Raw genomic sequence first — 13,280 nt, forward strand, 5'->3', positions numbered from 1 at the left:
TTTTTTTTTTGACAAAATAAAGATATTCATTCATTCAAATTGAAAGAATACATCGATATAATGCAAATTCGCTAAAAACAAAAAGGATGAATCTGTGAACAGACTCACAACATCCATGTTAATAGCATAAAACGGCAAAGTACAAATGCCTACACATATGACTATATTTAAATCTCCGTAATAACCATGTTTCCGGATCTGCAACGTGGATGACGCCAAAGTCATTGATTGGATCTGCACTGGATCGAAGCTGATCTGACAATCTGAAGCGATCAAATACTTGAGAGAAACAAGAAAAACAAGCAACGTCGCACAAATACGACGATCAACCAACGTCGCACGAAGACGACGAAATCACAAAATAAAACGAAATAGATGTGAAAATCATTTATTTCAATAAAAGGTAAATAGAAAAACGAGTTAGAGGGGTGATTTTGGGTCAAAAATTGACCCTAAATCACCTCTCTTTGGTGGATGAAGAAGAAGAAACTAGAGTTTTTGTGACGGCTTACAAGAGAGAAAGGAATACCCACTATTATTGTGATATGTAGTTAGCATTTTTATGAGCGAACACAATCACTAAAGTAGCAATTAATACAACTGGATGAAATTTATAAATGTTTGGATGAAATTTATAAACTATCTTATAGCGGATAAACTCGTCAGACAAAAAAGACTTTATTTGGTAATAACATTTTTATTTTGAACTTAAAGTTTATTTTACGTGTTTATAGTTTATTTTTCAAATTGTCCTCGTGAGCTTAACTCAGTTAGCATGGACAATGCATAAACATAAAATATGAAAGGTCCGAGGTTCGAACCCCGGCCACCACAAAAAAAAAAGTTTATTTTTCAAACGTTATTTCAACTAGCGTTTGAGTTTATAACTTTATAGCTTATTATCTTTTCTTCCACTATACCCTTTATTGTTTCATCTAAAATTCATTTTTGCGCTTTATATTAAATGCAGCCATAAAAGATCATGATAAATAAATAATATAACTTTATAGCTTATTATCTTTTCTTCCACTTTACCCTTTATTGTTTCATCTAAAATTCATTTTTGCGCTTTATATTAAATGCAGCCATAAAAGATCATGATAAATAAATATATTGATTCTTGTCAAAAAAATAAATATATTGATCTATAAAGTTTTTAAAAGAATATGAAACCACAAGAAATACTTTTTTTTCTACAATACTTTTTTTATTCAACGTAATTTTATTAGAAAAAAAATTACGATAACTGTCCGCAAAATAGACCCAAAAAAATTTACGTTGATTATTATGGTATACAAATTTGTTTATTTTTCTTTTTTCAGTAATTTTTTGAGGCAGCAAAAACCACAGGAATCATCAAAGTTAATTAATAATAATACTATACATATGGATTAACAAAAAAAATACTGTCCACATAGATTTTTGGTATGATTTTTTATACAAAAGCCAAATATCTTGTATATAATAATACATGTAGACCTTTCAAAAAAAAATAATACATTCCCTCAAAAAAAAAAATAATAATACATGTAGATACACCTCAAGAAAAATATACGTGCAGATGGTACAGTCCAGTAAGAGTTTATTTTTATGTTTAATATTTTTATAGAGTATAAACACTTAAATTTAAAAATAAAAAAAAAATAGAACTTACGAATAAAAATTAATTTAATGATATATAAAAGATATATTAAATTAATAGATTAAATTGTTAGATTTTAAATATTAATTGATATAGATTTTATTATGAATTAAGGATACCCTTTTAAGTCATTTTACATTTATCACTTAGTTGAACAACTAATTTTACTAAACACTTTAATTATTAATTAATTTATCTGTTATCATTTATCATCAGTCATCAACTATAACATATTAATCATCAGCTATAAGTTTTTCCCGTAACAATACCAAAATGAGGTCTAGGATACAGAGTGACTTGTGAGCGACCACATTTATTTTGCCTCCTTATGAACCTAACTAAAGGTCGGGTAACTAGATTATAACAGACTTATTTTTTAAGGCACTGGCTACATTACTCAATTAAAGATCCAAATTTTGTCTGATCTCTCCAAGAGGAATGGATGCATGCATGGTTTCCACGATTGTCTTTGCGTCTGACTCCCAAGAAATGGTTATGAGCTGCCCAGTAGACTGCATAGTACAAGGCCAGAGCTTCACATTCCCTAACAGTCAATGTACCGCAGCAGCGATGGTCACTCTTCTTGCCCCCATAGCTCCACATGTTACAAAGCCCTATATTTTCTTGTATATGTTGGTGCTTTTCATGCAATAATAAAGTTTTATACATATATTGGGTTTGGCCCTTGATACTAAGGAAAATAAAAGTGAAAGCTCTAATACATGACGATTGCTGAAGAGGCTCCGGAGTTGCTCAACCTATGAGAACGTATCTTTCGATGGATAATAGTTTGCTCGGAAAACTGATCGGAAGTTATCTTCCGGTAGATGGGTAATTTGAGGAGCTTTTGCAGCAATGAGGGGGGCTGTAAAACAATTATCCTAATACTTTTTGTGGGCACCTTGCAAATTTGACTTGGCCTAATTTGGTAGATTTTGTGTTGAATGGCCCAAATTAACATATTATTGTTAGAGATTTACTTTTCCCACCCTATGTCTTTCCTCGCGCGCCCTAAGTTTTTCCAATTTTACCCCTGGTTCGGATTTCGTATTCCGGAATGGATTTTTAGTATTTTTCAGATGTTTCCAGATTTTAAAATCCGGAATAGTATTTTACCAGAACTTTTGCAATTTTAAGCTCTACAATTCGTAAAATAAAATGCGAATAAAATAAAAAACAGAAATAAAAAGACACAAACATAAAAACAACATTTTATTAATATATGAACAATACATTACAATAATTTTCAAGCTTTTTAAGCTTACTACATAAGATCCTAAATCTATTTCTAATCTCCTAAGAGCCTAATTCTAATCTCCTAAGAGCCTAACCACTGCTATGTGATAGGACATAGCAGTAGCTTGGCTATTGGAGGAAAACCGGAGGAGGAGGGAAGAGGAGGGCAGGAAGAAGAAACAAATGCCCCTGAGGGAGGTGGGGGGTGCTCAGACTTACGCCCAGACAGGCGAAGCTAAGAACCACACTGACCCACATGACCCTCAGATGAACCGCCCTTCGTTGCAGCGCGGTTCCATCCTCATTGACCGTTCATACAAACCCTGAAAGTTTTCAACGAGACCCTTATCTATGAAAGGCCAACGATGGAAAACCATGGTTGTAGAAGGAAGAAGAGGAGGAGAGGGATGGTGTGAGAAATGGTGGGTTTTGGAAGGGTATTTATAGGGAGGGGTGGGTGAAAAATGGTTGAGAAGCCATAAATGCAGTCAAAAAACGTGGTAAAACACGTTTTTTTGACTTGACCACCGACAAAAACGTGTGGTGCAGAGCACCGGCCATGACACTGATACAATCCGGAATGCACCTTTGGTTTCCGGAATATCCTTTCCGGATTAATGCGATAATGGTGAACGAGGGGAAAGTTGGCACTTCCTGTAGGGCTAAGGACATTCCGGAATGTAAAATCCGGACCGCTTCAGCATTGGATTCTTTTGAAAGAGAGCCATGAATTTGGGTTTGGACGGTTACAACCACTAACACGTTTTCATTAACTGTATTAATGACCTAGGACTTGTTTAAGGCTATAAATAGGCTTCCATCTTCAACAAATACCTCCATTCTTCACTTCACCTCTTTTCTTCAATTTTCTTCAAACGTTTTTAGTTTTTTAGGGGTGTCGGTGGTGTCATGGTCATTGTTGACCGTTCCTATGAACCCTGCAATAGCATTTCAGCTTGTGTGGGGTTCATATAACGGTCAACAGAGACCCTTGACATCAAAGAAAGACACAAAATATTCATATCGATTTTGTTCGGATTTAATTTTCCGGTAATCACTTCACCTCTTTTCTTCAATTTTCTTCAAATGTTTTTAGTTTTTTAGGGGTGTCGGTGGTGTCATGGTCATTGTTGACCGTTCATATGAACCCTGCAATAGCATTTCAGCTTGTGTGGGGTTCATATAACGGTCAACAGAGATCCTTGACATCAAAGAAAGACACAAAAAAGCGCACAACATCTGGTCCGGAATTTATTTTCCGGAAGTAACTAACAATTTGGTTCGGAAAACAAAATCCGGACCAGGGGTATTTTTGGAATTTTTGCAGGGCGCGCGAGAAGGCAGTAGGGTGGGAAAAGTAAATCTCTTATTGTTATTCGTGACATTTAATCCCTGCAAAACTTGAATTTAGTCTCTTTTTTTGTTGTAAATAGATAAAATGACAATAGTCATTAGAAATTCTGTGGAGTTAGAACCAAGATGATCACATCGTCTGACTTGTGGACTATTATATACTAATATTAGGTCATTTGGTTTGAATAAAAAATAAAATTAAAAGTATAAAGAGTAGAATTTTCACACCACGCAAGTAACTCATTGGCTCATGTCAAACACCAAACATATAAATAAACTAGGTAGTATGGTAGATGGGTAAGAATAAGATCCTCTAATGTTGAGTAATTCACTTTTTTTTGTAAGCAGTGAGTAAATTTACTTAAGAGAGTAAAGTGAGTGATATTAACAGGTGATAAATCAAGGTTTATATCGTACATTTGTATACACATGCATAACAAATTATGGATGGTTGCTGTATCAAGTCTTCATTTTATCACGTTACTAACTACTATTCATATTCATTTTAGAGGACCCAAATCAATGCTAAGTTCTTCACGCGTCATTCATATATTTTCACCGACCGCTTAGTAAAATGTTTTTTCTTTTACGAAAACCTAGTAAGATGTTATTAAAGCAATTAGAGCAATGAAAGGTGTGTCACTGGTCAGGAAAAAATGCAGATGATCAAAAAGTGGAATCAAACAGTAACTAGCACAGAAAGTTACATACAAATTAGATCCTGCTATCTCGACTGGTTAGCATGAACTTTTCTAGCACCACAAAGTGGTACGGTGTTGCTTTTAGATTGTTGATTTGAAAGAAAACGCTACAACATGGGATTTGTATGTTCTAAGATACATAACATTAACATCTTCATCAAGGTTCTAATTGATGAATGTAGTGATCCATTACCTAATGTGATTGAGGATACCACATTCAACCATAAAATTAATCATCATAATTTAATAGTATAATATATAAAATAAAGGGAACGTCAATTTGAAATAACGTTGAAAGCAGGGCTGGGGTTATAAAAATGAGGTGCATGCAGAGACGGAATTGGGGATTGGAAAGAGATGGTGAGTGGGCAATACCAATCGTCGGAAAGGAAAACGATAATGGTAACGGGTGGGGCGGGGTTCATTGGATCACACACGGTCGTTCAGCTTCTAAAACAGGGCTATACAGTTTCCATTATCGACAATCTCTACAATTCCGTCATGGAAGCTGTCCACAGGGTTCGCCATTTGGTTGGTCCTCAACTTTCCAACTACCTCCGCTTTCACCATGTCGATCTCCGCAACAAGCAAGAGTTGGAGATGATCTTCTCTAAAACCAAGTTTGACGCTGTGATCCACTTTGGTGGTCTGAAAGCCGTGGGAGAAAGTGTCGCAGAGCCACTCAAATATTTTGATCACAACTTGGTTGGCACTACCAATCTTTTTCAAGTGATGACTAAATTTCAGTGTAAAAAGATGGTATTGTCATCCTCTGCAGCAGTTTATGGTCAACCAGATGAAATTCCCTGCGTTGAGGACTTCCACCTGCAAGCCATGAATCCTTATGGAAGAACCAAGGTACTTAACTCAGTATATATCCATTAAAATAATGAATAATGATACTTAAGCTGGCATATATGATATATGACAGCTTTTCGCGGAAGAGATTGCACGAGATATTCAAAAGGCAGAGCCAGAGTGGAGGATAATATTGCTGAGATACTTCAATCCGGTTGGGGCACATGAGAGCGGTGAGATTGGCGAAGATCCAAGGGGCATACCCAATAATCTGATGCCTTACTTAACCCAAGTAGCAGTTGGAAGATTGCCCGAGCTCAACGTTTATGGTCATGATTATCCCACCAAAGATGGCACTGCGGTGAGTGTCTTAATTCACTCATCATATTGATATTTACCAGTTAGCACCCAACATATATTCTGATACTGACAATATATGAATCAGATACGGGACTTTATCCATGTAATGGACCTGGCAGATGGTCACATTGCTGCGTTGCGAAAGCTTTTTGCGACAGACAAAATCGGTAGGTACCTACTTACATTTAACTGTTTATTTGAATTGTAGATTAGAGCTAACCAGGACTTAATTAAATACTGTTATTATTAGGTTGTAGTGCCTACAACTTGGGAACTGGCCGCGGTACATCAGTGCTTCAAATGGTTGCTGCATTTGAAAAGGCTTCTGGCAAGGTCTTTTTTTTTATATAGTCTTCTGTACTGTAGCATGTATGCGTCTCCGAATGTATTGTATTGTATTCTTGATCCTTCGTTTGGCTCCTTCTTGGATCTGTTTTCCAGAAAATTCCTATTAAAATGTGTCCGAGGAGGCCCGGAGATGCTACTGCTATCTATGCATCTACGCATAAGGCTGAAAATGAACTTGGTTGGAAGTAAGTACTTTACTATATTTCATTGGGAGGAAGGGAGGAGGGATTATTACATTCTTTTAATTAACTAATAATAAAAAGAGTGTGCTTTATTTACGATTGATTGACAGGGCAAAATACGGTATAGAGGAGATGTGCAGAGACCAATGGAATTGGGCAAGCAACAATCCATGGGGATACCAGCTTGAGCTTGGGTTTGGGAATCGTTGAATTTGAACTACCTTCATCTTCACTTTCACCTTCCACACATATACACTTCATCCTACTATCCTCTCATTCTCTTGTATTTTGTCCTTCTTCTACCATACTACCATCTTAAGATATAAATTTTGATGTTCCTTTTGTTATACATGCAGTTCAATTGATTCTTTACTCATTAAGACCATGTGCCTAGAAAAAGGCTCTTTGATTAAAAAAAAAAAAAAGAGATGAGTTAATAATAAAATGTTTCTTTAGATATATAGATCAGGTTTTCCCAAATTTCTCAGTGTCATTTGGGGATTGCTTATTGCTACCTACGTTTTATACACAGACTACTGTAAAAATCGTTTTGGTTCGAGGTTAATAATAACCTCTCTTTAAATATACTTAAGCTTTTTCTACAATTCGCTTTCTTAGCTTCCTGAAACTAGTACACGGTGAAAAATACATAGTCAAATACGGTTTCCGATTGATTGAAGTTGCAAACTCTGAATTTTGGTTTCAGTTGTTTGATTCCTGTATAACATGAATATTTTTTTGTTTTAGTTCCGGTAAATTTTACTTTCTATTTGTCTCAAAAATTGTTTTATGTCAAAGCTATTCACAATCATTTTATCCCAGAAAACGTAGTTCTTACCTTTACTTTTTCAAATACAGTAAGAAAAACATATCACAAGGCCTTAATAAATACAGTAAGAAAAACATATCACAAGGCCTTAATCTTTCATATACCATACCTCTTATCTTGATGACTAAAGTCTAAAATAAATATAGTAGTGGAGCCACAAGCTGCCTGCCTTCATCGTCTCTTATTTGCTAATTTGATTCCAATAATTTCATGCTTTAATATATCTGCTCACCCTGCAATACAACTATTCTACAGTATACTAATTTTGAACTAAACCATTTTCTAAGTGACATTTTCTAAATTGCAGTGGACTAGGTACACCAAAATATCAACTTCCAATTTTTTTCTGCTTAATGAATTTTTTTGTAATCAAATACATATGAATATTTATGTTATCTCTTGGCATGAAATAATATTGTTTATAACTAAAACCAACCCTCCATATTCTAGTTCTAGTATTACGTATATACAAGTTCAGCAGATTTGAAATTGCACTTAAATCATTATCACACATGGTCTATACAAGTTCAGCAGATTTGAAATTGCACTTAAATCATTATCACGCATGGTTCAAGAATTCCTGGTCAAGGGCAAAACTAAAATAAATAAAAGTAGGCATCTAAGAGCTCGTTTGTTTGTGATTTTGTTTACCTCGAGCATAGTTCGAGGGAGCACCAGCAGAAGTAAAAATATTTCCTTCGGTCAAACACTGCTTTGGAGCTTATGGAAACAAAAGGTATATTATTAGAGGGCATCTAGCTCCCTTTTGCAATTATTTGCAGAATGGGGTGATGCTCATGCCTTTGATTCAACCAAGTCGCCTTTATCTCTCTTGTCAGACTTAATCCTTAAAGCCACTCTGGCAATTGGATGGCTACTCTTGCTACTCCCACCAGCATCTTTCTTAGCAATAGAACGCTGCATGATCCTTATAGGAATTCCACCCAAATCAAAGTCATCTTTCAAGGATTTTGTTAGGAACCTGGTGTCTGTATCAGAAAGCTTAGTCTTCCCGTGCACAAACGCAACAAATGTAGGCGGTCGAGCCTTAACCTGAGTAAAATACTTGATCTTAGGCTGTGCTGCCTGGTCTTTCCAAGAATGTCTGCTCATAACCTGATCAAAAACAACCGGGAGAAAGAATATTTACTACCAATTGCACATTTTACTCTTCACCCAAAGTTGTAATTGAAGTAGTTAATACCTTTTGCAACCAACGGTTAAGACGAGCTGTAGATAATCTTGTACACCATTTTTCGTATGTATCAATGACCTGATGCAAGACGGTTGTACGGCCCCTTCCCTCCAATGCTGAAATGAATACTACTGGGATTCCGGTAACCTATTGAAAATTGCCAATACTCAATAGTAAATTACAATACAAACAATGGGTAAAGTTTGTTATTCATTCACTAAAAACAAAGAAAGAGGGATGTTGAGGACTGTATGATAAGTCGATAACCTCACAGATTTTGTTTGTTCTTTTTTTCAACTTCGACTTATCTATTTTAATATCATGTTAAAACACAAATTTGGATGTCCATTTTTAAAAAATGGTAACATTTTAAACATTGTGTATAATAGTCCAATACATTGAACATCTAGACGAATTTAAGCTCATAACTACATAGCAAACCTGAGGTATAATTGTCTGGATTTCTTGTTGAACAGCCTCCAGAATCTGCTCATAGGATGCTGATTTGTTTTTTCCCCTTAGAAGATCCATCTTGTTCACAATCACAACAAGACCACGTCCCTCTTCCACGGCTCGTCTGGCTATAACTACTTCAGCATGTTTCATACTTCGTTTAGCACTTACTATCTGGTCAACATAGACTTTCCAATAAAAAAACCTTATAACAAGATTAAATATTTAATTAACACCTAGAAATTAGAGAGGAGAGACCTTTCTGATTGATCACGTTTTTAATAAAGGGTGTTGCAAACATGAACACATACTTCACATACCAATGCATCATAATGGACAACATAACTTCATTTAAGGGGTAAAGTGTAAACCAAAAATTATGGGACTGAAGCAGGACGCATGTTTCTTTCATCAAAGAGAACAAACCAACCCTAGAACTATCGAGCCTTCAATGAAAAAGTATTTGGGAAATCAATCAGCAAAATCCAAAAATCTTAGTAGATTCAAAATTTCCACAAGATAAATGAGTTACTAGAACAATTACATTTTGGTTGGCTCAAATGTGAGTTTAATTATTAGAAATGTGTGAAGCCAAATTAGAACAATAAACATTATGAATATAAACTTCTCATGTTAAAACATTGGTTGATTATATCACATTTTGGCACTATTGTCTGAAACATGCAATATAAGCAGCATACCTCGCCGGCATCTAGTACCAAAGCAATTATATGAGCCCGGAGTAGACTCTTCCTTGATTGCATAATGCTCAAGGATGATGCTCCTTTCTCCAGTTTTGTCCTCTGCAACCAACCAGCAGTATCAACCTGAATGGCAGCAAAACATAATAAATTTTAAAAATGTAACCGGAGTTTCAATATTAAATGTTTACTCTGCGTTTATGATAGGTACTGAAAAATGAAAGAAAACAAAAACGAAAAATTCACTGTATTGATAATGAACTTCAGGCCTGTATCAAGGTGATATCAGGTTCTGGGTTCTTGAAAACTAAGGGGTGTCCTCGGCCATCAGATTCAACACCTCGAGTAATTTTCAGGAAATGAAGTTGTCGAATGCCCAACAATCTACCAAGAACAGCACTTGTCTGTCTAATTCTACTCTGTGTTGTAAAAGATTGATTGGAAGTCAATTCTTCTCAGCGTTATCGATTGCAGATGGCAGTAAATGGTGGAAGGCAAAAATTCCGCTATTTCCACCATAAAACACCATATCGCCACTATCCTTCACAAATTGGCTATAGCGGTTGGCAAAAAACTGCCACCCCAATCTGCCATGGCCGTAATTTAATAACATTGATCCTTTACTCTCCAAGGACAATTGGAGTGTCTTGTCTCTCAAATCCAAATCCTGCTGTTATTTCTTAAGCCCTACTTCCCTATCTTCTTCCTCCATCAAAGGCGGTTAGTATGGTGATGCTTCAATTTGCACACATCCTGAGGTCTCCATTCTATCCTCCCTTCAAACATGTCCCTCTTTATTTCTATCCTATAATTTAACTTGGTAGAGTAATGGGACACATCATGGAGGATTGAACTAAACTCTATATAGTAGATAGTAGATACCATGTTGAAGTTGTGAGATTTTAGATAAAGGAGGAGAGAAAATAAAATAAAAAATTGATATAATTGATAATGACTTGGTACGAAAGACTAAACAGTAATCTCTATTTATAGAGATACACACACTCGATCCTAAATAAATAAGAAATTTGAGGAAAACAGTAATAATACTAAGCAACAGGTATGTAAAATAATCATGGTGATAATCTAAGATACATCAAAATTGAAAACTAATCATATGGGATAAACCAATACATTCCATAATAATATCAAGATATTATCCGATTTTTTTCTATCAACTCTCGTTCCACCATCGCATCTCATGCACTAACCAAAAAAATAACTGAAACGAGAAAGAAAAATTTAGTGTATTTATGCTTGCTTCAAGCACCTATGTAGGTGACATCAAGTATTGGGTACTAGAAGATTAAAAGAAGAATGTAGAAGAGGATTAAACAAAATAGCCAAGGCAATTAGAGAGCGGTCAGTCTCTCCAAAAGATTCCCAACTATTTCCGGCCGTATCTCTCCCAATTCACACCCGTTCCTTTGCAACCAAATAACACACCCACTAGCCCCCCTCCAGCCAACTCAACAGTTCGTTACAGAGTGGGGTGTCTTTTTAACATCTATCACTGGCTTACAATTCCCTGCATCCTATCCCCACTTTATTCTTATGTACACATTAGCTATTTTAGGGGTTTTCTGGTCTTGTTGGTTTATTGCCTATATCTTAAAGCAGACCCTATTTAATATGACAATTAAATTAAGTTCAAATCAAAATACTAATTTGGATGCTTACAAACATGAATCAGCATTGTTGACAATTAAATATGCAATTGATGTGTTAAGAATAGAGATTTAAAACCAAGGAAAATCAGAATTGTAGCAAATTGATTTGGAGCTGATCATGCTAGGCAAATTGTGCTATACTTCCCCCGATGATGTATATAACAGGGCATTATGAATTTACAGACAAGTCTAGCGAGATTGCATATCGCCAAGGCTATATGCAGCAAAGAAGCTCGCGGTACTTGAATGCGCACACAAATCGGAAAAGAAATGTGTGGCAATAATATCTAATTTGAAGGTCAGAGAAACAAATAACTACCATACTATGTTTTCCTCCAACAAGATACATTCCTTTAGATTCTGTCAGTTTCCAACTCTAACAACACTACTAAAAGTCCAAAACCAAAACTTACCAGATAAATAGTTCTTCCTTGAAATTCAAACTGAGTTCTGATTGCATCTCTTGTGAGACCAGCTTCAGGACCCACAAGAACACGATCTTCTTGCAACAATGTATTCAGCAAGGTTGATTTACCAACATTGGGGCGTCCTACAATTGCTAGCTGCAATGGCAGTTTGCTTTCGTCCGCCTCAGGGGAACTAGTCTCATCATCGCAGGTAGTCTCCTTAGCACTTTCATCTATAATGAATAAACAATTGAATGCATAATCAAAAGAAGATATTAGAATCAAAATAAGCTTGAAGTTATCATTTTTATAATAAATAAATAAAAGGGTACTTACCATTCAAGACACTGAGCATATAGTTCTCCAAGACAGGTTGAAGTGAGAGAAACAAGTCATGCATACCAAGTCCAGTCTCAGCAGATATAGCAATAGGATCTCCAAACCCTAAACGGGACATTTCATTAGCAGCAGAAGCAAGAGAGCCATCAACATCAAAGAGTGATTCAGATTTATTCATGACAAGAATAGGTTTAAGTAGAGGTGCATTTTTGCGCAACCATTTTCCAACTTCCTGATCAAGAGGATGAAGACCAGCTCTAGCATCAGTGAGGAAGAGTAAGGAATTAGGAGAAGTAGACAAGACATTAGCAGTGAAAGAAGCAGTTCTATGGAGAATGGAACCAGAAGTGGCTTCAGCTTCCAAACCAGCAGAGTCCAAAACTCTGAAACGCAAGTGACCTAATTTAGCGACTCCTTCACGAATGTCGCGGGTGACATGATCGTCGGGTGTGTTGTAAACAAGAGCTTCTCTTCGACGAATGAGACGATTAAAGAGTGCAGATTTGCCGACGTTAGGTCGGCCGAGAATGATGACGGTGGGGAGACGAGATATTTCAACTTTAGTAAAATCCAACTTGTTGTTCTTCTTAGTACAGAAACCTCTACTGAAGGTGCGGCGGGTCCACCAGAAAAGGAATAGATTGGAATTAGACATAGCGAGAGAGTGAGTTAAGAAGAGCTGTGGTTCTCTCTTTCAAGCATTTTATCAAACAATTGCCGCACTAATTGTCGCAAGGCGAGCTCCGGGTTATAGTTGATTCCACCCGGGTACCAAGAAGAGGTACATTAAGAAACTTCCCACCACCAAAGATGATTTCCTTGTTTGGTTCTCTCCTTCACTTTCCACTACATATCAATCCTTACGAGACGTGACGACGGGTAGAGTCGGCGCTAAATGAAATTGGAAAAGTAGCTAACTGAAACTTATTATTATGTTGTAATTCTTGCAAACGTGACTTTGGATCCTCTCACAAATAAGTTTCGATAAATAAGTTCAACTTCATTGATTTATGTTAGAATGCTAGACATTGTCACAAGTTAGTTGTACCTAATCTTCTACAACGCA

At 36.0% G+C, this 13,280-nt stretch overlaps 2 protein-coding genes across 2 annotated transcripts; one reads left to right on the forward strand and one right to left on the reverse strand.

Moving 5' to 3' along the window:
* Positions 1–5,274: 5,274 nt before the first annotated feature.
* LOC146903603 (UDP-glucose 4-epimerase GEPI42-like) lies at positions 5,275–6,969 on the forward strand. The gene is made up of 6 exons (XM_085732870.1): positions 5,275–5,790; positions 5,864–6,091; positions 6,176–6,257; positions 6,341–6,423; positions 6,532–6,623; positions 6,731–6,969. The coding sequence occupies exons 1-6, from the start codon at positions 5,290–5,292 to the stop codon at positions 6,828–6,830; spliced, it is 1,086 nt and encodes a 361-aa protein (XP_085588996.1). The 5' UTR covers positions 5,275–5,289; the 3' UTR covers positions 6,831–6,969.
* Positions 6,970–7,777: 808 nt separating this feature from the next.
* LOC146903604 (GTP-binding protein) lies at positions 7,778–13,196 on the reverse strand. Its single transcript, XM_085732868.1, has 6 exons — positions 12,212–13,196; positions 11,882–12,108; positions 9,799–9,924; positions 9,086–9,271; positions 8,654–8,791; positions 7,778–8,565 (listed from the first exon to the last, which is right to left on the reverse strand). The coding sequence occupies exons 1-6, from the start codon at positions 12,867–12,869 to the stop codon at positions 8,245–8,247; spliced, it is 1,656 nt and encodes a 551-aa protein (XP_085588994.1). The 5' UTR covers positions 12,870–13,196; the 3' UTR covers positions 7,778–8,244.
* Between the last annotated feature and the right edge of the window lie 84 nt (positions 13,197–13,280).

The sequence above is a fragment of the Medicago sativa genome, chromosome 8, assembly GCF_051527215.1.
Source record: "Medicago sativa cultivar Bolivia chromosome 8, Bolivia_mono, whole genome shotgun sequence".
In the NCBI taxonomy this organism is placed as follows: Eukaryota; Viridiplantae; Streptophyta; class Magnoliopsida; order Fabales; family Fabaceae; genus Medicago; species Medicago sativa.

Bases quoted from the DNA above. Each gene is read 5' to 3' on its own strand.
- LOC146903603 (XM_085732870.1), top strand. From the start codon at position 5,290: ATGGTGAGTGGGCAATACCAATCGTCGGAAAGGAAAACGATAATGGTA. The intron at 6,092-6,175 runs GTGAGTGTCTTA...TATATGAATCAG, and splicing joins CCACCAAAGATGGCACTGCG to ATACGGGACTTTATCCATGT. The intron at 6,624-6,730 runs GTAAGTACTTTA...ATTGATTGACAG, and splicing joins GAAAATGAACTTGGTTGGAA to GGCAAAATACGGTATAGAGG.
- LOC146903604 (XM_085732868.1), bottom strand. From the start codon at position 12,869: ATGTCTAATTCCAATCTATTCCTTTTCTGGTGGACCCGCCGCACCTTC. The intron at 9,925-11,881 runs GTAAGTTTTGGT...GCTGCCATTCAG, and splicing joins AAGGAAGAACTATTTATCTG to GTTGATACTGCTGGTTGGTT. The intron at 8,566-8,653 runs GTATTAACTACT...GTTTTTGATCAG, and splicing joins TTAACCGTTGGTTGCAAAAG to GTTATGAGCAGACATTCTTG.